Genomic DNA, 25,189 nt, shown 5'->3' on the forward strand with positions numbered 1-25,189 from the left:
TTGATTCCACATGCAGGGCCTGGAAAGGAACGCTGATTGCAGGTAAGTGCTCCCTTGGGTCCAAATTTACATCTTGCCTGCCCAGGATCTGTTGGGCGTGGGGTGTTAGTGCATTGTGTGACCACCACCAAAACGGACCCTTATCGAATTTTTCCCCCATAGGAACAGGAGAAGGCCATTCAGCCCCTCAAGTCTGTTCCTCCATTCAATTAGATCATGGCTGATCTGTATCTTAACTCCATCTACCTGCCTTGGTTCTGTAACCGTTAATATCCTTGCCAACAAAAATCTATCAATCTCAGTTTTGAAATTTTCAATTGACCTAGCCTCAACAACTTTTTAGGGAGTGTCCCAGATTTCCACTACCCTTTGTGTGAAGAAGTGCTTCCTGACGTCACCCTGAATGGCCTAGCTCTAATTTTAAGGTTATGCCCCCTTGTTCTGAACTCCCCCACCAGAGGAAATAGTTTCTCTCTATCTACTCTGAATTACAATGTTATCAAGTATATTGCTATCATTTGTTCTGTGTTTTAGTAATATAATTTGTTTATGCACCAAATTACTTTTAAAGTCTCAAGCATATGTGTCCTAGTCCATTAGCATCTCCATAACTGATCCGACATTGATTGACTGGCCAAAGTGCAATTCAAATAATACCGTCTGGCCAGTGATAATTTCCTGTTCCGGAGGTAAGACAAAACATTGCAGGGCAGGCTCCATATTGAGTGCCGAATATGAACTAGGAATCTAGACTGAGCCGCAGTCTTCTCGGATTAATTTGAGGAAAAATAATTTAGACCAACTTGAAGACTGGTGCCCCTTTGGAATAAAATGGTGGTGGATATGCCAGTTGGTAATGCTGATTCTTCTTATCCATTATGAGTAAAGACTATTACTGACTTGTTTTTTCTGGTTTGATCCCTTCTTCTTAAGGTTGTGAGGATAAGCAGTGTAAGGCTCAGCCTCTTAACCAGGTTCTTTAATGTAGGTAGAAAAGCTCAGTGAAATTGGTTGGCCTTATTCAAAGGTGCACACAGAACGCATGCCCAAGCGGCAGACATTTATTAACCACAATCTTGAGTACAAACGAAACAGCTTTACAGCAATTTCATCCACACTGAAGACCATGGTAAGAATTTCTGCAAACACAGTATGATTGTTAGTCCCCGGTGGGATAGCTAAAGCTCTTTTCCATGTGACCACAATATTCCAAATCTGACGTCTAATGCTACATTTATACTGCAGCTACCTGTCTCAGAATGAAAGCTGCATTATAGGTTCCAGCCAGCTAATACCCTATTTACACTACTTGGTTGGACTTCCAATTTTCCAGCCCAGGAGATAGCTCTTTGCATGTGTGGTTATATGCATGCAGAGTTCTTCTCTCAACACTTAAAACGTAAATATTTATAGAGGTATACTTTAAACATTCAAGTTAGTTTATAAACCATATAACACCACATGGCAGTTATATTCTCTGCGGTATCAAACCAATGGTGAGAGCAAGATTGTTTCCTCTAGCGAGCCTCACACTGCTTCTCTCTGCATTTAAATCAGATCTTTACTCCGGGTTTATATTGCAACTTTCGCTTGCTGCAAAGCAGAAACTACTTCACAACAATGTTAAAGCAGCAGGGTAAATACACCTAAATTTATCTGAATGTTAATTTGTAGTGTTCCATTTAGGGGCCTGATTGAGGACTGACTTATCCAACTTTGGAAGGCAGACCATCCTTTTCTACATCATTTTCGCAATCTATTTCATCCAAGTGTTAGCATGACCCAGTCGATAGCATTCTTGCCTCTGAGCCAGAAGGTTGTGGGTTCAAATCCCTGAGGACATAATCTAGGCTGACACTAGTGCAGTACTGGAGTGCTGCATTGTCAGAGGTAGTCATTAGGCTGAGACATTAAACTGAGGCTCTGTTTGCCTGTTCAGGTGAATGCAAGAGATTATGTGACACTACTTGAAGAAAAGTAGAGGGTTTTCCCAGCATCCTGGCCAACATTCCTTCCGCAACCATTATCACCAAAAATAGATTAGTCAATCATCTCACTTACTATGGGCGGGACCTTGCTAAATTAGCAGCAGTCTTTGCCAACATCAGTGACTGCATTTCAAAGTAATCCATTGGTTTTAAAGCACAGACTTTTTGAGGAAGGGTGAGGTGCTATATAAACCAAGTTCTTTCTATCCACAGGATTTTAAAACACTTCTCTCCTCTTTCCTACCTTATTGGTGACCCATGGTATGGGATCTTGGCTCTTCACTTAGATTTCTCAGTTTTAAAAGAGGTACCTTACATTTCAAAACAATGACAAAGGAGAGTATATATTTGTACTCATTTTTTATGATTTACACAATGAATTTTTATTTCCCCAGGTGTGTGTTGCTGTGCAGGAATGCTGGGCCTCTCTCTACTCATTCCAAGCAGTGCAATATTGCTGCCAAAGGGGGCAACCAGTGCCATATAGCATGGGTGTTGTTATCCAGAGGATGGTATCAGCCCAGGCAGCAGGTAAGGATTGTCATTTCTATTCAGGAAAATAAACTTCACACTAAGTTCACGCAAGGGCTAAAGCCATTTTATATCGTACCTTGCATTCATTAGATGCTATATAGCTAGGAAGAGAAAGAAACTTGCATTTATATAGCACCTTTTATAACCTCAGTGCATCCCAAACCACTTTACAGCCACTGAAGTAAAGTCAATGTTGTAATCTAGGGAAACAACAGCCAATTTGCACACAGCAAGGTTCCACAAACAGTAATAAGATAATTGATCAGACAAATGCTTTTTTCAAAAAGTGACGTTGGTTCAGGGATAAATGTTGGGCAGGACACTGGCAAAACTTTCTTGTTCTTCTTTTATACCCATAAGAGGGCAGATGGGACCTTAGTTTAACATCAGATCCAAAAGATGGCACCTGTGATAATATAGCGCTAGAGTTGCCAACCCTCCCGCATGACCTGGAAGTCACTCTGAATTAAAGATTAATCTGCTGAACACTTCTATGAGCAATCTGGGAGAAAAATCAAAGTTTCATTTAATTCTGAAATAATGTAATGTAAACTCAAGCATAATGCTAATTCGAGCCTAGAATTTATTTTAAACCAAATATTTTCCCATTCAATCCTATCACATGAAGATCTAAACATGAATGTTTCCCCAGGCACTGTATTCACGCTGTTTCAGCGCTTTGAGCAATGATTCTCAGTCCAATACAGCTCATTTTGCTGTTTACACAGCAACATCTCATACAAGATATTATTTTCTGTAATTAAGTATCTTACCATAGATACACAGTAATTAAATGTGCTGAACACTAAAGTAGAATTTTAAAGAAGATGTCAGTTTGTCTGACTCAGAACCCATGCTCTTCTGACTTAGACAAACTGATATCTTATATAAAATACTACTCAGAGTTCAGACCATTTAATCACTGAATCAGGACTGGACAATGTAATCTAAGCTGACACTCTAGTATAGCACTAGGGATTTCCTGCAATGTCAAAGGTGCTGTCTTCTGGATGAGAGATTAAACAGAATTCCCCTCTGCCTATTTAAGGGTATATAATACCTCCTATGGCACCATTTGAAAAAGAGCAGAGTTCTTTTGGGGTCCTGGCCAACATTCTTCCTTCATCCTGCACGACCAAAAAATATTAACTGGCCATTTATCTTACTCGCTGTTTGGAGGACTTTGTGCACAGGTTGGTTTTCGCAAACAGTGACGGCATTTTAAAAGTTTTAATAGGATGTCGTAAAGAATTTTATAACCAGAGAACATGAAAGAAACTAGGTACTATATTAATGCAAGATTTTTTAATAATTAACTATGGACATCTTGATACAAGCATAACATTTACCAGTGGGAGACTAGTGTTGTAGAAATCAAAAATCATCAGAAATAAAATGAAAACGGGTGAATTGCAAGCAACCATTTGATCACCTGAGAAAAAAAACATTTACCTAAAATATATTTTGATCCATTCTTCTTGATGTAAAATTTCATAGTAAAGTTTCAGTAATACAAATTAATGATAGCTATGGAAGGCGAGAGGTTCTCAGGACACTATTCATTAGTGATATTGTACACTTAATGGGAAGATTTCATCTACTCAGTGTTCTTTTGGAATGCTTTTTACCATTTCACTAGAAATAGCAAACAGGAAATCTTCTCACTGTTTGCAATGACACTAACAAAGCAACCAGTGAAAATCTTCCCTTATTGAGTATTCCATGTATTAAATGTAGAAATTAGCAAGTTTTGCTTTAGCTACAGAGGGGACTAAATTTGCACTTAGTTGGTCTTGTGGTTTATATTCCACAGAACACAGAGGTGTGAAGCTTTAAAATTGGCAAGGGAAGAACCTAAAAAGGCAGGACAGAGCTGAACAAGAGCAATATTTGGGTCTAATGGTGTATCTGTTAACAATGTTACAGGTGTATTGTTTACATGTGATCCTGTCACAGGACATTCGGGCAGAATGATTATCAATGCCAACTATGGTCTAGGAGAGGTGAGATTCTGCAACTTCTCCCCTGAAATGTGTATCTGGCTATTTATTATTCTCTGCTGGCCTGTTTTGTGCTCTATACCACTAATATGTCTTCCACAAACATGCTCAGGCATAAATATATATAAATACACACACACACACAGGCAATTTTGCACAAACATACATGCACTAATTCCTGTATATTCTTACACACATGCACAGACAACTATTTACACATGATTTTTCATAGAATTACAAATGATAACAGAAAAACAATCCATTTGGTCCAACCAGTCGGCGTGGGCATTTATCCTCCACGTGAGTAGTAGTTTTAATCCTATATGCCTGCCAAGCTCCCCCATCTATTCCCTTTTCCTTTATCCATCAATCTAACCTACTCTTAAATGTAGACATGAGCCCCAATATTTACGGGGAGGCAGAGAGGGAGCTTGTTTGCGGAGGGAAGACCCGGAAATGCCAGCAATGCACAGGTCCTGCCAAATTTAACGGCAGGCCCTCATTAGCATTAACAGGCTGGCCGTCTCGGGCGGGAAAGCCAGCATTAGAAGGCCGGGGACCGTTGGAGACAGTCCGCAGTAGCCAGGAAACATCCCGCGTTGGGGGGCGGTGGTGGGAGGCGGGGGGGGGTGAGTCGGACCGGCAATCGGGTACAGAAAGAGAAACAGAGAGGGAAAGAAAGATTGGATTAAGAAAGAGAGAAAAAAAGAGACAAAGAAAAAGTACGAAAATTTTTTTCAAAATCTCTACCTCTCTGACCCAGAACAACAATTTAAACTGTGGAGTCTCATTCCAGCAGGTTGTAAATTGTAGAGTGGCATTGCCAGAATATAAATCTCATCATTAAGAAGGTACTTACACTGTTATGTACTAGCCTTAATTTTCTGTAGAGAGTTTAATTGGCAATTAATGCGCATATGCAGCAATTTCATGAAACTCACAAGGAGGTTCAGAGCAATCTGCCGTGTTCATGATGCTAACATCGTAAATTGCTCAGGAATTTGTGGAAATTCACAATTCACGGGGTAGCTCTTCCTTGCCACAAGTTACTGGACGAATTTATACATCAGTAACAGCAAGACCATTAAACTAGTCATTATTTTGGCAGCAAAATCTGGACCATTATAACCCAATACATTTATTTTTCACTCTTGCCCAGTTTGCAACCAAGTTTCTGTTTGGAAGATATAGATTTAATTGCTTCTAATTCCCAGAGCTGAGTATTACAACACATTCCATTTACCTATTTTTTGTTTGTATTTAGCACAACTATTTTGACCCTTGACTACCAGCTTGGACAAAAACACTCAGTCTGTTTTCTGCTTAAACTCAAGTTGATTTTCCTCCTCTACTCTTTTTATTCCTTCTGCATGCTACCTTTTTTTCTTAATTTGTATATTTATCTCATTTTGACCTCCTCTACTTGCTCCACTTCCTTCCTAGTTTAAATGACTCTTCACTTTGTCAGACAGTCTCCAACGTAACCTCAAGTTCTGAGAACTTGTGCTCAAGTAATCTCAGTTGGAGACACTTCCCGCAGATGTGTTTGTTCAAGTTAACATCTGCTATTCAAAACACTCATGCTGCAGGAAGCACACATCAATTTTGTATGTTCGTTTAGCTGTCCCTTCTTGTGCTGGCATTCTTGCTATAAATGTAAATTGAATTTATATTCTTATCTACTTCAATTTAAATTAAACTACTACAGTTGTGCCTTCCTCCTCTGCTCCAAATACCCATTCCAGACAAATTCCTATTTTGGAAGTATTTTTCTCACTCAGCCCGCACCTCATTCCATTACCAGCGATGATTGCCGATCGACTTGACATCTCCATGAATTAATGATTATTTTCCTGGATGCTGCTGCAAGCAACTCAGGACTAAAATCATAGGGGCATTAAAAAAAGTTGTGTTTTTCTCATTGAACATTTTTGTTTATTAGTTATAGTGGAGATGGGGAATAAAAGCCTTTTGGCTGGGCGGGATGCTTGGAGGTCAGCGGGGGGGGCGGGGTGAGGTCATGTTATGAAACCTCCAGGAATATGTCGAACCAGAGCTGTCAATCCTATTACCAGCTCACTCCATGGTGTGCTCTCTGCTTTACCATACTCACACAAACACATGCAAACTCTGACACGTGAGCACACACACACACAAAACAACTTTTATTTATACAATATCTTCAAAGTTAAAGTCACAAGGCAATTCACAGATAGGCATAAGAAAAACAAACAAAGCTAGGAAAAGAGCGATTAGGTGTGATGGCCGATTGGTTAAAAGACATCTTTGCTCACTCAAACAAATGCACGTGCCCACACACCAGCTGGCTTGTTTCATGTGGTGAAGGTCTCTAAGGACAAGCATGCAGTCAGATTAATCAAAAAGAGAGTTGGTACCATGCCAAGAGAAAGAGAAGGGGCTTGATTTTGGAATCCAAGTGCGGGTGCGTTGGGGGCGGAGGGCTCCGAAAATCGGGGAATTCCCGAACGGGTAAGGAAGCTGGCTCCAACCCGCAGACTTCCAGGTTCCCCACTGACGCGTCTGGGTGCGCGTGCGCCGCCCGAATGCGGAAGTCCCACCAGCGATTAAAGCCAGCGGGATGATAGTTAAGACTGTTAGTTAGATAGTTGAAGTACTTAATTTTGTGCACATTGAGGCAGGGGTGCGATTTTGAAGCATCCTCAGCGTGTTTCCTGTGCTGTGAGAAACACTCCATGTTGCAGGTGACATGTTTCAGCCAGCAGCCAGCTGGACATTCACATGCTTGTTTAACAGAAGGGGATAAAAGGTGAGTTATTGCAGCAGGGCATTCAGTTCTTTCAGCAATCTTTCGGCTGGGAAATCTTTGTTTTCACTGAAAATTCTTACTTTCCACTCAGAATTCTTCTGTTGACACATATTTACCAACTTTTCGGACCCCCCTCAAACTGACATCATCAGGATGGGGGTGGGGGGCGCAATGGCTGCATTCACCACTACATCTGAGGACGAGCAATATCACCAGCCTCGCCAGGCACGGTATGCACTTCTACCACGTGGAGCTCCACAACACAGTGCTGCGCCACAGGCACCTGCACAAAAGCACAGAGAGCAACAACAGAGAGCGCGATGTCGCAGGAGACACTACCCTCGCCACAGGGTCTACAGACCAAGGCTCAGCTTCCTGGACCTCTCTGAGGAACAGTGCATACGGAAGCTGAGAGTGAGTCGCCAGGTGGTCGCAGACATCAGCAGCCTCCTTCATGCCGAGCTGCTCCCAGCTGGGCCGAGCGGCATCTAAATACCCGTCTCAGTTAAAGTCACCACTGCCCTCAACTTCTTCGCCTCCGGATCATTCTAGGGTGCCACCAGTGACATCACCGGGGTCTCTCAGTCATCTGCCCACAAGTGCATAAGGCAGGTCACCGACTGCTTGTTTCGCAGGGCCTTGTAATATGTCAACTTCCCCATGAACGACCTCAGCCAGACAGAGAGGGCAGTGAGATTCCATCCTATGGCTGGCTTCCCACGGGTGCAGGGTGCAATCGATTGCACCCATATAGCAATACGAGCACCTCCACATGAGCCAGGACTGTTCATCAACAGAAAAGGGTATCACTCCATCAACGCTCAGCTCATTTGTGACCACCGCAAAAGATTCCTTCACATGTGTACCAGATTCCCAGGCAACTGCCATGATTCCTTCATTCTGAGGGAATCCAATATCCCTCCCCTCTTCCACGCACTGAACACCCTTAAGGGCTGGCTCCTTGGGGACAAGGGATACCCCCTGCACACGTGGCTCATGACACCTCTGAGGAACCCCATCACCGAGCAACAGTGTCGATATAACGACAACCACATCGCCACCAGGTCTATAATTGAACATGCGATAGGGCTGCTCAAGATGCAATTTAGGTGCCTTGATCATTCTGGGGGAGAGCTTCAATACGCACCAGACAGAGTGGGACGCATTATAGTAGTGTGTTGTGTCCTGCACAACTTGGCGCAACAGAGAGGGGTGCCGCTTGAGGAGGCCCCATCCACATCTGCCATCCGCATTGAGAAGGAGGAGGAGGACGAGGCAGAGGAGGAGGAGGAGGAGGAATCCATGGGCAGAGCAGCGGCTCACCTGGCTGCTCGTGAGGCCAGGGAGTCACTGATATGTGAACGGTTCTCCTAACATCAGAAAGTGTGAAGAGTCCAGTTCTCGGACCACCTGGAAAGAGCAGCGCCAACACCATCCCCCAACCCCTGCACAAAATAGTCCTGCAACTACACATACACCCACTGTAAAGTGACCCACTGGGTGGCATCAAGTGTCGCCGTTCATGGTGAACCTCATGAAAGGGCCCTATCACAAAAGCCAGTCAAGAATGGACAAGATGTGGCAGTAGTGGTGATAATCATAACATTTAATATGAGTTTAACAAAAAAAAATATAAATGAAAAACATGACAGTCTGTCAAACACCCTTGTGTATACCCTTTGTGCTCACAAAACCTTTGCCTTTCTCTTCCTACTACTTCTACGTGGTGTATCCCCCGTGGCTGCAGCAGAGGTAGTGGCAGGTTGCTCATATTCATGCCCTGACCGATTAGATGCTTTGGGCCTACGCCCTCTGGGTTTTGGAGCCCGTGAGGGGCCCTCCAAAGACTGCTCCACCTGCACCTGTGCAGGGGCAGACTCGGCCACCTGGAGAGGAGGCAGCATTGTGGGTACAAGTTGAGAGGGGGGCAACAGGTGAGACGTGGGAGCGCTTTGAGTGGCGTCCCCACTTCCATGTCCCCTTTCACCATCATCCCTCCCCTGGGCCAGGCCCACATCACTCCTACCACCCTATTTGTTGTGGCCCCCCTCCAGTCCTCGCCCTCTCGTGTGTATTTTGCGCTCTCTTCTAGAAGGGGAGAAAGAACAGATGTGTGAGTGAGTGATGGTGAAGTGGCCAACCGATGAATGCGTTGGTTTGGGTGAGGCTGATCATGAAAGAGGTGCATCAGAGGGTGAGTATGAGACAGAGACATCACATTGTATGAGGATTGGGGTGAGTGGTAGTGGTGTGGTCACAAATTGGGAGGTGAGAAAATGCTGAGGAAGTGAAGGTAAGTTGTGGATGAGCCTTAAGCGGGTGCGAGGAGTGATGTGATGGAGTAGTCTTGGCAGTGCAGAATGAGTTGACGGGGGGGGGGCGTGGTGATGTGCAACACGAAATGCAGGAGAATCAGTAAGTGTACTTACTTTTGCTGACCTAGTTAGGTCATTGAAGCGCTTCCTGCACTGGATTCAGATGCGGGAGATGCTGCTGCTGTTGGTGACCTTGTCTGCTGCCTCGAGCCAGGCCTTCTTGGTGACAGAGGCAGGGCATTTCTCCCGTCTGCGGGGTAAAAGACTTCCCTCCACCTCACACTGTCCAGTAGCTTCTGCAGTGAGGCGTCACTGAACCTTGGAGCAGCCTTGCCCCTGTGCTGCTCCATTGCGATTTCTGGGTCTTTGCTCCAGCAAAAGCCTTTGGAGCAATGGCCTTTTAAATAGAGCTCCTCCAGCTGACAGCCTGTGATGCGGGTGCACAGTCTGTCCGCTGCGCAACTTTCCGACGGCAAACCCGGAAGCCATGTTAAGTGGCACCAATTCACTTGCGATCATGTGGGAAATGGACATATTTTATTGGTCAGGTTACCCACGCGCCCATTCACCCCCCGCTGCCATCCCATCTCCATTCTAAAATCGGGGCCAAGAGCTCTGCAATGTGCTGGCAGCAATGAGAAAGGCGGCTGTGGAGAAGGACTAAACAAAGTCGATTAGTAACTTGCCTGGCTCTGATAGCCATGAGGGAGCTATTCAGGTGGGTACTTAAGTACCTGGTACCTGAACCTCACCACCCTCAAGGCTGGCATGTTTTAATATGTGAGGAATGGAAAGTTTTGGTGATAAGTATTTACTAGGCAAGGGATTATTAAAAGGATGAATTGGTATAATACAGCATCATGATTGGACAGTTTGGACAGTTACATGGGTAAGATGGGTATAGAGGGATATGGGCCAAGTGCAGGCAATTGGGACTAGCTTTGTGGTATAAACTGGGCGACATGGACATGTTGGGCCGAAGGGCCTGTTTCTATGTTGTAAACTTCTATAATTCTATGGTTCTATTCTATGATTCTATGATAGCTATACTGCAGAGGAGCAGGAAACCAATGGGAGGAAGGGAGAGTAGAGGGAATGGATAGCAGGCAAAACCGAAGAGAAAAGGCAATAAACAGAACTGTGCACATTAGGAGAGAGTAGCTGAAATTGAACACAAAGCACACACTCAAAAGAACATTGCTAATTCAGAAATCCAAATGATTGAAAATAAGAGAAAGAGCACAATAGGATGAATGGGATAACATCTGGAAAAGGAGCAAAGTTAGAATGGACCTCTGAGGAGAGGAGGAAGATAGGGTGAAGATTGATGGGGCTAAATGATCAGTGGAACGGTGATGAATCCTAATCATGGGGGAATGAAGCAATAACTCGTGACTCAAGGCAGAAGTGTAAAGGAATTCAAAATAGTGGGCCTGACAAATGAAACAGTAGTTCATCAGAGAGGGAAAAAGAGGACAAGGTGAAGAATTGAGCAGAGCTGTCTTGGAAGATGGAAGCAGTGATTTGGAGTTAATTATAAAAGTAAACTAGAATACAGAAATAAGGGAGATCAGGAAGCACTTTCTCACACAAAGGTTAGTGGGAATCTGGAATTTCTGCAGATGTTGGGTCAATGGAAATTTTCCAAGACTGCGATTGATAGATTTATGTTAAGTAAGGATATCAAGGTGGGCAAATGGAGTTGAGGTATTGATCAGCCATGAAGTTATAGAATGGTGGAACAACCTTGAGGAGCTGAATGGCCTAATCCTGTTCCAATAGAGGTTATTTTAACCTAAACTGCCTGGTGGGAAACCGAAGGGATTGGGTGGAACGCTGGATTTACACCCCACCCGATATTACTCTCCACTGAGTTCAAGGGAGAGTAAAATCGGGTGGGGTGTAAACCCAGTGTTGCACTCAGTGTCATCTGCTTCCCGACTGGTGGGTTAGGTTAAAATTGCCCCCGTGTTCTTATGAGATGGGCAAAAAGGGGATTGAGGCCATAAGATAGTGAATGAGTGACGGATTACTTTGGTGAAGTGAATGGAAATAACTACTTACCGTTAAGAAACTAATTTACTAGGACACTAATGTGTTAACTGGTCCTGGTAGTGGTAGTTTAATTAATGTCTTTTCAGGAACCTATTAGCAAAATCAAATTTCCTTATTGAATCCCCATTAGTGATTGGAAATTATTTAACAAATTAATGATGTTGATTTATTGACTTGTATTTGGAGAGGGAAGTAACCTATGTACCTACCTATCTATTCAGTTCAGTGATGGGTGGTTAAACATTTATTGCATTGAACTGTGGAAAATAATTGAGGTAACTGGGTGTGATAGAGCTCATAAGAACATAGGAAATAGGAGCAGGAGTAGGCCATACAGCCCCTCGAGCCTGCTCCACCACTCAATAAGATCATGGCTGATCTTCAACCTCAACTCCACTTTCACGCCCGATCCTCATATCCCTCATATCCAAAAATCTAACGATCTCAGCCTTGAATATGCTCAATGACTGAGCTTCCACAGCCCTCTGGGATAGAGAATTTCAAAGATTCGCAACCCTCTGAGTGAAGAAATTTCTCCTCATCTCAGTCCTAAATGGCTGACCCCTTATCCGGGGACTATGCCCCCTAGTTCTAGATTCCCCAGCCAGGGAAAATATCCTCTCAGTATCTACCCTGTCAAGTCCTCTAAGAATCTTATATACTTCAATGAGATGACTTCTCATTCTTCTAAACGCTAGAGAATATAGGCCAATTCTACTCAATCTATCCTCATAGGACAACCCTCTCCTCCCAGGAATCAATCTAGTGAACATTTGTTGCACTGCCTCTAAGGCAAGTATATCCTTCCTTAAGTATGGAGACCAAAACTGTACACAATACTCCAGGTGAGGTCTCACCCCGAAGCCCTGTACAATTGCAGCAAGAATGGAGTACTCTTGTACTCCAATCCCTATGCAATAAAGGCCAACATACATTTCCCTTCCTAATTGCTTGCTGCACCTGCATGTTAACTTTCTGTGATTCGTGTAGAAGGACACCCAAATCTCTCTGGACACCAACATTTAAGTTTCTCACCATTTAAAAAATATTCTGTTTTTCTATTCTTCCTCCCAAAGTGAATAACCTCACATTTCCCCATATTATACTCCATCTGCCACCTTCATGCCCACTCACTTAATCTGTCTATATCCCTTTGCAGACTCTGTGTTCTCCTCACAGCTTACTTTCCCACCTAGCTTTACGTCATCAGCAAACTTGGATATATTACCCCCTGGTCCCTTCACCTAGGTCATTAATATAGGAGGTTAAATTCCATAACCCCCGAATCGGGGCGCAGGGATCACGCCCAGTCGTTGAGATGCAGGCAGCACATGAGATTCATGCCGCCTGGTCATTTACCTGATTCCGGCTAGCAGCCACTGTTGAGCGGCTGTTCACCAGCAGGGGTGGCCCGATATCGTGAGTGGCTTAATGGCAGCCTGCACCTCTTACATGCAAAATATAAGATTCGGGTCCGCATGGAGTCTGAATGGAGATCAGACATCGCCCATGTAAAACACAGATGCAGGTCCCGTCCCTATGTTTACAAACTGATGAGTTATGTTAAAACATTGAATAAAGGTTGCGCACTACTAAATCCCACATCCTCCAATCTACACACCAGACCTCACCAATCTGCCGATCTGAGACTGTACCAGGCCTGCGAGAGCACGTGCACCAGGGTTTTCTGATGATGCACTAGAGGCCTTGGTGCAAGAGGTGGACAGAAGGAGGGGCATCCTATCTCCACAGGCGGGCAAGAGGCCCTCCAGACATAGGCTCCCGAGGCAGTGGGAGGCAGTAGGGGATGAAGTCAATGCCAGGCGCATAGCACCACGAACATTGATGCAGTACAGGAAGAAGTTCAATGCTTTGGTATGAGTGGTCAAGGCGAGTGAGGTCAACTGTCAAGTGGTACCTCCTACCAACTGCACCACTAGCCTCATCCATTGCTCCATGCACTACACCCCCCATCACCCACATACCAACAAACTCTTTCAATCAGTACTCACCTCTTCCAATCAGATGCTTCCTATCACCCTCACACATTACCAGTATTGCAAGCCACACACCCACAACTCACAGGTCACACACACTGGCAACTATTCAACCATGACAGGCACATCACCCAAACATCTTGCAGGACACTCACAGATACATGTCCCACTTTCTTGCAGGAGAAGGTGGCACATGACAGGAGGCAGCAAGTGGCAGTGGCTCCATGGAACATAAACCTGCTGTCCTTTCTCAGGATGACAGCTTTCCTGTCCCATTCCTGCCACTCTGCCAGTGCCCTTGCTGTTGCCTGTCAGCTAGCCAGCCCACTCTCTGTAGAGTATTGAAACTTCATTATAGGAACATAAGAAGATAGGAACAGGAATAGGCCATTCAGCCCATCGAGTCTGTTCTGCCATTCAATGAGATCATGGCTGATCTGTGACTTAATTCCATATACCCATCTTAGTGTCATAACCCTTAATACCTTTGGTTAACCAAAAATTATCAATTTCAGATTTAAGATTAACAATTGAGCTAGCATCAACTACCATTTGCAGAAGAGCGTTCCAAACTTCTCCCACCCTTTGCCTGTAGAAGCATTTCCTAACTTCACTCCTGCAAGTCCTGGCTCTGAATTTTAGGCTATGTCCCCTAGTCCTGGTATTCAAGTATAGGAGACCTCCAAAAACAGTTACAAATGCATCAGCAGCCAGAAGCAATAATCCAGCAACTAACCTGTAAATCCTGCATGGCCCCCATAAATAGCGCTGGTGGGGGGTCCTCCAGGCCATCTACGACCTGTTCAGCTGTGCATGGTTAAGACAGTGCGTTGGCTGGAGTATTGAGTTCCAAAATCGTATCTATCCCTTTAAATCAGCGTTACACTCTGATTTAATGCATATTCTCCTTACATTACATACTGCCGCTGTTCGTTATTTGTGCGGATGCCTTTGCCAAGATGGCGTCCAGCACACGTCACATTAGAAGCGGGCGCGTGCATTCCAGACGCCATTTTGGGTCCTTAGGAGGCCGTATCGTGCCTACAAACAGGTGCTACGTGGCCCAATTTATAGCCCACAGATTGTAAATAGCTGAGGCCCAAGCACTGATCCTTGCAGCACCCCACTAGTTACAGCCTGCCAACCTGAAAATGACCCATTTATTCCTATTCTCTATTTTCTGTCTGTTAACCAATCCTCTATCCACGCTAATATATTACCCGCTACCCCATTATCTTATGTAACAATCTTATGTGGCACCTTATCGAATGCCTTTTGAAATCCAAATATACTACATCCACTGGTTCCCCTTTATCTACCCTGCTAATTACATCCTCAAAAAACTTTAATAAATTTGTCAAACACAATTTCCTTTTCATAAAACTAAGTTGACTCTGCCTAATCATATTATGATTATCTAAGTGTCCTGTTACCATGTCCTTATAATGGATTCCAGCATTTTCCCGATGACTGATGTCAGGCTTACTGGCCTGTAGTTCCATGTTTTCTGTCTTCCTCCTTTCTTGAATAGCGGGGTTACATTTGCTACCTTCCAATCCAATGAGACAGTTTTAGAATCTAGGGATTTTTGGAAGATCACAACCAATGCATCCACTATCTGTGTGGCCACCCCTTTTAGAACCCTAGGATGTAGGCCATCAGGTCCAGGGGATTTGTCGGCTTTTAGTCATATTAATTTCTCCAGTGCTTTTTCTTTACTAATATTAATAACTAAGTTCCTCACTCTCATTTGCCCTTGGTTCCCCATTATTTCTGGTATGTTTTTTGTGTTCTCTACTGTGAAGTCAGATACAAAATATTTGTGAAACATCTCTGCCATTTCCTTATTCCCCATTATAATTTCTCCTGTCTCAGCCTCTAAGGGACCCATGTTTACTTTCACTAATCTTTTCCTTTTTACATACATGTAGAAGCTTTTACAATCTTTTTATATTTCTTTCTAGTTTACTCATATTCAAATTTTCTCCCTCTTTATCAATTTTTTGGCCATCCTTTGCTGGTTTCTAAAACTCTCCCAATTTTCAGGCTAACTACTCTTCTTGGCAACATATTTGTTGAGAATTACAAAATATTTCTTTAAATGTTCACCATTGCTTATCTACTGTCATATCTTTTAAACTAATTTCCCAATCAACCTTAGCCAACTCGCCCCTCATACCTACATAACGTTTGTCTGCCCATCTTCTCAGCTAGAGTCCAGAACACATTGTGGGCATGATTTTAGCCCGGTAGCGGGGGTTTGGAATTTCTGACGGGAAACCCGGAAGAGTACGGGTTTCCCAGATGTCCTTACGATTTTGACGTAAGGATGTTTTTTTTGTCTTTGTTGCCGGTTTCCCACTTAACAGGCCGGCCTGATTGACAGGCTGGCTCTGAGTCAGACGGGAGAAGAGCCAGGAACAGGACGTGATCAGGTAAGTATTAAATTGGGGAGGGGGGGGCGCAGGGTGTCGGGGTCACGGGGGAGGCTGTCAGTCATCGTGGGGGGGGGGATCAGTCATTGGGGGGAGGTCAGGGTCGGGGTTCATCGTGAGGTGAGGGATCTTGGGGAGGTCAGAGATCGTGGGGGGATGGAAATTGTAGGGAGGGGTCGGAGATTGCATTCGTAGGGTCACTGCAGGTAGGCTTGTTGGGCCTGAGGGAAGCACTCCTGCTCCTCCAGGCCCACAAGCTGTACTATAAATGCACTTACCTGCAGTTTCAGGCCTTCTCACCTCCTCTCACGTGGGGTGAAGGAGAAGGCCCGGGAATCCCGACCCTCAGGGGCTAAAATCAAAAAAGCTTTGAAAATGGAGGTCCATAGCCTCCTTAAAAGCTTTTAATGCCCGACCCGTCTCCTGAGAGTGGGTTGGTCGCCCGCCCCTCGTCCCGCCTCTCTGAAAACCGGAAATGGGGCGGGTTGGGGGCGGGTTTTAGATGTTTGCAATTGTCACTTCCCCCTGCCCCCAACCCACTAATTTTTCCAGGGTAAAATCATGCCCCATGAGATTATGAAGGGGAAGAAAAGGAGCCACAGCTGTCTTAAAGCAATCACCTCTATTAAATACCACACTATGTCATGTCTCTTGAACAGCCAGCCTATTTAGATTGCAGGAAGGACTTTTACAGATAGATTTTTACAGTATTTTCCTTATTTTATTCCAGTCTGTGTTGAGTGGCCATGCAGAGCCTGACACTATCACCCTCTCGTGCGGTCTGAAAGAGCAATTTCAGATCATCAAGAAGGAAATTGGAGCAAAACACCAGAAGCTGCTACAAGCAGGTGGGTAGTGGAGACAGGCCGTCACCTATTGACTTTCAGAAGCTGTGAGTCTGAACCCAGTTTGAATGGGGAAAGCTCTAATTACGTCTCAGTCATTTTATTTCAGCTGTGGAAAGGTAAAATCAGCGCCAGTGAGCTTTTGTTCAGAAAATTTGCCAGAATCTTTCTTTTTAATTGCAGACGAAGGTGGAGTCGTGTTTGAAGTTACTTTAATTTCAGAAGCTGCAAAATGCTGCATCTCTGAGGACATAATTCTGAGATTAGGACAAGTGGCCTTTCAGGTTTGGGTTATTTTATTTATTTTATTTCATAAATAACTGGTTAGCTTGAGTGAATTTGATTTCTCCATATGCACCAACAGTAAAAACACGTCCTGTATATATTTTTATATTGTGTTTGCATGGGTAGGAATTTAACAATAGTAAACATGAAAGTAAGCAGATGACAAGATTTTATCATCAGCACTTGACTTCATATCAATAACAGTGATCGATCTGGTGAGAAATGCATGAATTCATTAATATTTTGTATGTTTCTGTACACCAGGTAGAAAAAGCTTACGGAAAGGCAAGAGATATTGAGTGGGCAGTACACGGCACAAAGATTTATTTACTGCAGGTGAGACTGTTTATTCTAAACTAAAACTGCAGAAAGTGCTCCATCTCTTATTGTTCAAACTGAAAGGGTTAAATCTTTCATGCTGTCGGTGCAGAGCTTCATGCACCAAGAGCGGAGATCAGGAATTTGGATGTGCCCCTAATTTGTGGGCCCATGACTTTCCGATAGTTTTCCCTGTGTGTTTTGCTGATTGACAATGAACAGCTTGTTTTTCTGCCAGGTAATTGAAACAATGTAACTCTACCTTGAAATTAAATCTCTGTTGAGTGACAGTGAACTCTGCAATCACCTCATGGAAATGATCATTAAATGTTTGTTATCTTTGATGGTATTCACTAAGAAAAATTGTTAACATAGCTTTGATCACTAGGCTCATTATTATTCAGTAGGAGACACAGATATAGGAATTCATTGCTTTACTGGGTGTTACACCAGACTCCCCATCACTGAGCTGCTTCTCAGTAGTTCAGTGTTGATCTAGAAATAGAACATGATGTGGAGATGCCGGTGATGGACTGGGGTGGACAAATGTAAGGAATCTTACAACACCAGGTTATAGTCCAACAGTTTTATTTTCAAATAAAACTGTTGGACTATAACCTGGTGTTGTAAGATTCCTTACATTAGAAATAGAACAGACTAGGAGAATACATTTTTAAATAAGTTTGACACCAAAAGCTAATTGTGGAAGGAGAAGATGTAGACCAGCCAATCTTAAGCCTAAATATTTCATTTGGCAGTAGATTAATACCAAATTTTGCAATTGCTTTATCTGATCTTTGCCAAGCTGTTTTGCATTAAGGGTTCAATACTGGTAGCTCTGGACGGAATAAATTGATTGGGTGCGGAAATTCCACCTGCTTCCAATTTTCCCCATTTCAAAAATTGCAGGGCAAGCCAGTACTTGCACAGGAATTACACAAAATGTTGCATACAGACCAAGAAGGACCCTGGTTCGATTCCTGGATGGTGCTGATGTAACTGATCACAACCATAATGGCACGAGTGGTGGTACAATTGGCCTCAGTGCCCATGGGTTATAGTGGGTAATCAGCCTGGATTACCACTCATGATCACTATCCAGTTATTCCAGCTGGATGATTGGGCAAGATACCAGAAGTGCATGGAACTGTATCCAAGCACGAGTCAATGTCTTCAGAAGAGGGGGGGGGGGAAATGATTGATTAGAAAATTGGCAAGAACTCTAAATGTCACCAAGAAATTGAGGAGAGAGGTTAGGAGAAACTTCTTTATGCACAGCTGTTAGAGCAGGAAATGCTTTGCCCCAGGGAGTAATTGACCGACAACTATTGCATCTTTTCAGGGACGAGGAAATAAACATTTGAAGAGCTTACTGGGCTATAGGAAGAGGGTAGGACAGGGGAATAGTTTGTGATTGCTTTAACAAAAGAATGACACAGACACAGTGAGCCGAATTGCCTCTTTCTCTACCATAAACGTCTATGGTTCTAAGGTTAATCACAGTAATGGGGTGGGAGGTGAATGAACACTTATTATCGGACGTTTTTTGGGGGGAAAGAAGCCATTGTTGACATGGCTACAATTGTTTCCTCAGCAAGGTGGGTTCTAGCCGGATGTGGTTGCAAAGCAATCAGGGATATTTTCTTTTACGTTACTTTGTTGGGTGAGATGTCACTTTCTACCCTATCTACATATTAAAATACGGATGACAAGAACGCTTTAGATTTAGAACAATGGTTTACCTATCTGAAGGCCAGAATAGCAGCTGTGGGTTGTAACTGTTTTCAATGAGTCAGTCCATATTGCCTGCAGAGAGCATAATCATGATGTCATACATTTTAGTTCTGACAAACGCTACCTTTTTTGGTCAAGCAATGTTGTTTTGTCATTCAGCAAATCACCATTTGTTTATATACTGGGATTTCTAGTACAAAAATTTCTAACTTTTTTTTTTACACAATATGTGAGTTAATATGAGCAGAGTACTGGAATAAAGGGTTAGATGCAAAAGTTTCCAATTGAGAGTAGCAACAGCCAGAATTTTTTTTTAACATTTGTGTATATATAAAACCTCATAAATCAAGATTCCACTATGGTAGCCAAACACTGGCACTGCAAGATAAAGTAGTTTTGTTCTGCAAGTTATGAATAAAACATGAAATGAAACATGTTTACTTAGTTACTCTAAACACAGAATTGATCATGGAAAAGTTGGAGCATGTTACAGAGCAGTAACACATTAAGGGGATCAGAGAGCTCATGTTTCTTTTTATTCATTCTCAGGCTGTGGGTGTCACTAGCAAGGCTGGCATTTATTGCCCATCCCCAGTTGCCCTGAGTTTGATACAATTGAATGGTTTGCTAGGTCACTTCAGAGGACACTGTCAACCATGTTGGTGTGGGACTGGAGTCACATATAGGTCAGACTGGGTAGGGTGGCAGGCTTCCTGCCCTAAAGGACATTAGTGAACCAGTTGGGTTTTTACAACAATCCAGTAGCTTCATTGTCACTTTTACAGGTAGCAGCCTTTTATTTCCAGATTCAAATTCTCAAACTGCCATGGTGAGATTTGAACTCACATTCTCTGGATTACTAGTTCAGTAACATAACCTCCAAACTACCCGTATATACTGCAAGAGTGAAACTTGAGCAATTTATCAATATCTCTGAAACTCAAGATATTTTATCCAAAAAAAAAACACAGTTCATTCTTTATTATTCTTTATAAACTAACTTGCAGAGCAATTTTATTCAGTTTATGATGGGAAGCTCCCACGATTAAACAGAAGAACTGCTTACCACACGATTTAAACTGCAGGGATATTGGATTTTGGAAGGCAATGTATAATGTTCAACTCATTCTTAGTAGGTACATTATAGTCTCGGAGTAGAGTTACATTAGATACAGGATGATATAATCAGGAAAAAAATCATTTTAGCACAATTCAAATAGCCAATTCCTTTAAGCAGTATATTCGTAATTATGATCTTTAATTTTTCAGGCCAGGCCAATAACGACATTTAACACTGTGTCTGAGTTTGAGCTGATGCACGAGTTTGACTCCGCCTTGTCCACAGATTACGAATGGATGACAACCTCAAACATTGGGTGTGTTATTTATTTCTTGTCTGCTTCCTGGTAAAGTTGCCAATGTGTTAAAATAGACCAATTATAAATTGCTTTAATTAACAAGTTTTGGCTGAAATATTATCATTCCAGCATTTGCAGAAGGGATATCATAACGTGCACAATTAGATCTAAATATTTAACATTCAAACTATTGAGCCTTCTCTTTTTAATTGTCATGCAAACCATGTTACAGGGATTTTATGCTTAAATATGCTCAAGGAATGGCACTGGTGCACAGAGACACTGGGGATAATTTTCCTGACTGTCACCTCTCCCAACCCCACCCAGCATAAGACTGTGTGCCTTTGAAATCCACCTGATTTAAATGTACTTGAACCCAGCTGAATTTATGGGTTCAGGTCATTTGCATGTGCTGGTCTTGACCTGGGTGGGAATACTGACTGAATGGGCTCGATGTTACCAGGGCTGCGGGTTCGCGGCAGGGGGGGCTATTGGGTGCGTGGGTAACGCGCCCGGTGAAATCAGTCTGCCCCCCGCGCGATCGCAGCCTATTTGGAGCCACTTACCTGGTCTTCCGGGTTCCCCACTGCTGATCTGCGCGTCGGGCGGGCTGCGCATGCGCAGTAAGGTCTGTCAGCTGGAGGAGCTCTATTTAAAGGGGCAGTCCTCCACTGACAGATGCTGCAACAAATAGAAAAAATTACAGCATGGAGCAGCCCAGGGGGAAGGCTGCTCCCAGTTTAATGATGCCTCACTCCAGGTATCATTAGATGGGGTGAGGAGGAGGGGGAGGACAGAGATCTTCCCCCCGGCGGGCAGGAGGAAGCGGCCTGCCTCTGCCACCAGTAAGGCCTGGCTCGAGGTGGCAGAGGAGGTCATCTGCACCACCAACATATCGCCCACCTGCATACAGTGCAGGAGGCGCTCCAATGACCTAAGTAGGTCAGCCAAAGTGAGTACACTTACTCATTCCCCTACACTCCGTCTGCCACATCACTGCCCCCACCCCACATCTCCTTCTGCACTGCCAACACTACTCTGTCACATCACCCCTCATACCCACTCAAAGCTCATCCTCATCTTACCTGCACTTATTCACCTCGCCAGTACTCATCCCGCCACTACCACTCAACCCAATCATCATACAATCTCATGGCTCTATCTCATACTCACCCTCTCGTGCATCTCTTTCACAGTCAGCCTCACTCAACCTGCCACTACCTGTGCTGCAGCCACAGGGCATGCATCACATGTGTGCAGTAGGCAGCGGTTGCCCTCTGCAGTTGCCCTCCCTCCTGCTGTGCAGGTGGATGTGTCACAGCACTGTGTTGTGGAGCTCCACGTGTCAGAGGTGGACGGCGAGGCTGGTGATGCTGTTCGCCCTCCGAGGAGGTCATGACTGCAGCTACAGCGGCCCCCACCCGGAAGATGTACATCTGAGGGGGTCCGCAAGGTAGGTACATGTCTCTGGACCCCGGGGTAAGTGTGCAAGTTGGTGAATTTTCTTGTCAGGAGGAGGGTGGTGGAGGCCAAACTTTGTCCCAAGTGACAGAGTGGCCTCCTGCAATGAGTGAGGGTCTCCCCCCCCACCTGTCAAATGGACCTTTGCAGCTGCCACAGGCTGACAGCTGCAACACATCCATTTCAACTGGGAGTGTTTCCCCCAGTATGGGAAATAGTCCCAGTTGTTTGTAAAATCCCACCCCTCCTGACATAATCCCTTAATCAGGTCTGTTAATGACCTGAAATACCTAGATAAATATTGTCAAGTGGCATCCCGCTGGCTTTAATTGCCTGCGGGATTCCCACCTGCGGGGGCTGCGCGCACATGCCTACACGTCTGTGGGGAACCCGGAAGTGGGCGGGTTGGAGCCGGGCTCCGGACCCGCTCCGAGATTCCCCGATTTTTGGAGCCCCCCCCCCGCCAGGAACGCACCCGATAGCGGGTGCTAAAATGAAGCCCTATGGGTGAGCTTCCCAAATTGGGGGAGGGAAGCTGTACACTGCTGGAAGCCCCAGAGGCCTGTCCCAGTGCACCTTCCTGTCAGGTTCTGGGCCTTTGGTTGGTGTCAAGAACTGCAGTCACATGGCCTCTGGCCCTTGTAGTCCTTCCTGCTAGCCTTTCTGGAGATCTGAAGAGGTCGCTGGTTATCCCTTGTCACATCCTCTGATCTGAAGGGGCCACTGGCAACCTCTAACACCTGCCTTCTCTAGGCAATTCTCTTCTTGGGTGTTGACCCAGCACAATCCTAGGAAATTTATGTGCAAAGGTATTTTGACATCACTTCCATGTCATTTACATAAAATTTAAATATCCTCACCTGTTTCAGGAGAGAGCTTCCTGCTAACATCAGGAATGCCTCTGGAAATGTGTGCTATGAGTAAATGGGGCAAGAAATCTGACAAAAATAGTCTCCACTACAATTTCCTCTGCCTAATGCTCCAGAACCAGGGACACAAAGGGCAGTAAGTAGAGGAAAACCAGCCTCATTGTGTGACCAGTTCAGTACAGTAGAATTTCTAATGGTTTTTAATTTCTAAAAAGATTTGACAAAATGGATACAATTATTAAAGGAATGTTGTTGCTGTGGTAATATGTCTTACACAATATTATATTGTCATTATTTACATAGTTGTACATCATGATAAGATAATTAATGTGTTAATGCTATTGTATTACTGACTGCATCTAGAAGTTGAAATGTTTATATTATATTGTTTGAATAAAAACTATGGTTAAACATCCAAAAAATAGCATGACAAAACTTTTCACTACTGCAAATAATGTGTCAGCTGTAGTCACAGTGTTCTCCAGCTACCAGCTTGACAGAGTTTTGATGGGGTTTTCAGAGTAGGATACCTATTCCTAGGATAGTAGCTGGCCAAATATTCCCCACTATGGCATTATAGTAATATCTTTTAAAAAGAAAAACACTGAATAGTTTGAACTGAAGTAGATATTCTGTTTGAGCCCAATTCATTTCCAGCTGTAGGAAACTAATGTCTCATTCCTGGATTCAGTTCAGTCTAAAAAGATCACAGAATATGATGAGGATAGTCTACTCCATGCCACAGTCTAATCTCTCAGATGAAAACAGTTTTACCCGGGCTGTCATTTCCCTGCTTTATTATAATAGGAGCAACAGAGTTCCTAACACTTAAATTAGACCTCAATATTTATGTCACAAACAGAAAAACTGCTGCAGCTGTATCTCAGTTTTCAGCATCAGTCCAACAATCCACACTGTCACTGCACTTTCATGTGTGTGGAATTCTTTCCCAAACATTTTTGTGGCTTGGAATTCTGTCCTTGTATGGCAGTTCAAATGCAGATTATATCATTATGATTATTATCATTTTGAACCAAATATGCTAACTTATATATATCTGGAAGTCTTTCTGTGTGTGGACTGCGGCCACTGTGCTCGTACTTGTGAGATATGTTACCTCCGTTTAAGCTGTCTCCAGTTGTTCCCTGTTATTATGCTATCTTACACAGGAAGACATATCTCCCATTGTCAAACTCAGCAACTCCAGTGAAGCTATTATAGACTGTTGCTTTTAAAGCACATATTGAGTTATATATTGGATGTTGCAGTGAAATGATGCCTGGAGCTGTTACACCTCTAACATCAAGCGTCTTTGTGAGAGCCGTTGAATATGCATTACAGGTGAGTTAGAGTGATATGGTTGCATTCGGTGAGGGATTTCATTTCACTGTTACAATATTACACTCCCACCACAGTGTTCTAGAAGGTATATTAGTACTGACTCAGGAACTGACTTGACCATCACTTTTACAAGCATAGCATCATTATGAGGAGTGAGAGGGCCTCTTAATAACATACAGTATTCATTGCCCTGAAGTCACCAATGCCCTGATGGCATTTTCAAGTATCCCCTCTAGAACTTTTTGCAATCATAACTTTTGAGATTAGTTTTGATCACATCCCAGTCGTTAGAGTTCTTAAATTCCTTAGTAAGCAGCAGGGATATGACTCTGGATGACTTTGTGTCTTAGAGGACTCAGTAGTTCAGAACTACCTCTTTTCTTCGTTACCACTTCCTCCGAAGTTGAATGCTGCTGGATGTCCTGGTTCAGCAGTAGCCCTCTTAGCATGTCTCATGGCTTCTCCAACAAGAATATCCAAATTATCTTCTCCTTTGTTGCAGGACCATATCAGGTTAATATGTGCAGCTGTTCAGCCACAGGTGACCAAACAAGATGTTTCCTGATTAAGCACAAATTCCAGCCCTTTACGCCCTAATAATTTCTTCCTTCTCCAAAATAGAGATTTGGGAATGTTTTTATTTTGCTCATGCAGATATTTAAATGCCATACTTTTTATTTGTAATTGAATAATGTTTACATATTTCATCAATGTCATTTAACTAGGAATTGTCCATGAAAGCTGGAGGAAATCCCTGCTTTTTACCCTATAACTACAAGTACCTGGGCATCTGCTGTTCTCATTTGTTCATGAATCTAATGGTAATTTTTAAATATTTTTTTTAAGGTAAAAGTCTTTGCTGTATA

General features: G+C 43.6%; 1 protein-coding gene across 2 annotated transcripts in view; it reads left to right on the plus strand.

Annotated features, from left to right (window-relative positions):
- Positions 1–25,189, plus strand: part of LOC137333785 (rifampicin phosphotransferase-like) — a 137,436-nt gene that overhangs the window by 52,055 nt on the left and 60,192 nt on the right. The window contains exons 15-23 of one of the 2 annotated variants that reach the window (XM_067998124.1): positions 2,384–2,519; positions 4,449–4,525; positions 16,047–16,112; positions 16,843–16,960; positions 17,141–17,241; positions 17,507–17,578; positions 20,564–20,670; positions 24,251–24,323; positions 25,049–25,144. In XM_067998124.1, the coding sequence (XP_067854225.1) occupies positions 2,384–2,519; positions 4,449–4,525; positions 16,047–16,112; positions 16,843–16,960; positions 17,141–17,241; positions 17,507–17,578; positions 20,564–20,670; positions 24,251–24,323; positions 25,049–25,144 (846 nt within the window). The remainder of the gene's footprint in view (positions 1–2,383; positions 2,520–4,448; positions 4,526–16,046; positions 16,113–16,842; positions 16,961–17,140; positions 17,242–17,506; positions 17,579–20,563; positions 20,671–24,250; positions 24,324–25,048; positions 25,145–25,189) is intronic. The other variant, XM_067998125.1, reaches the window with a different exon arrangement.

The sequence above is a fragment of the Heptranchias perlo genome, chromosome 16, assembly GCF_035084215.1.
Source record: "Heptranchias perlo isolate sHepPer1 chromosome 16, sHepPer1.hap1, whole genome shotgun sequence".
In the NCBI taxonomy this organism is placed as follows: Eukaryota; Metazoa; Chordata; class Chondrichthyes; order Hexanchiformes; family Hexanchidae; genus Heptranchias; species Heptranchias perlo.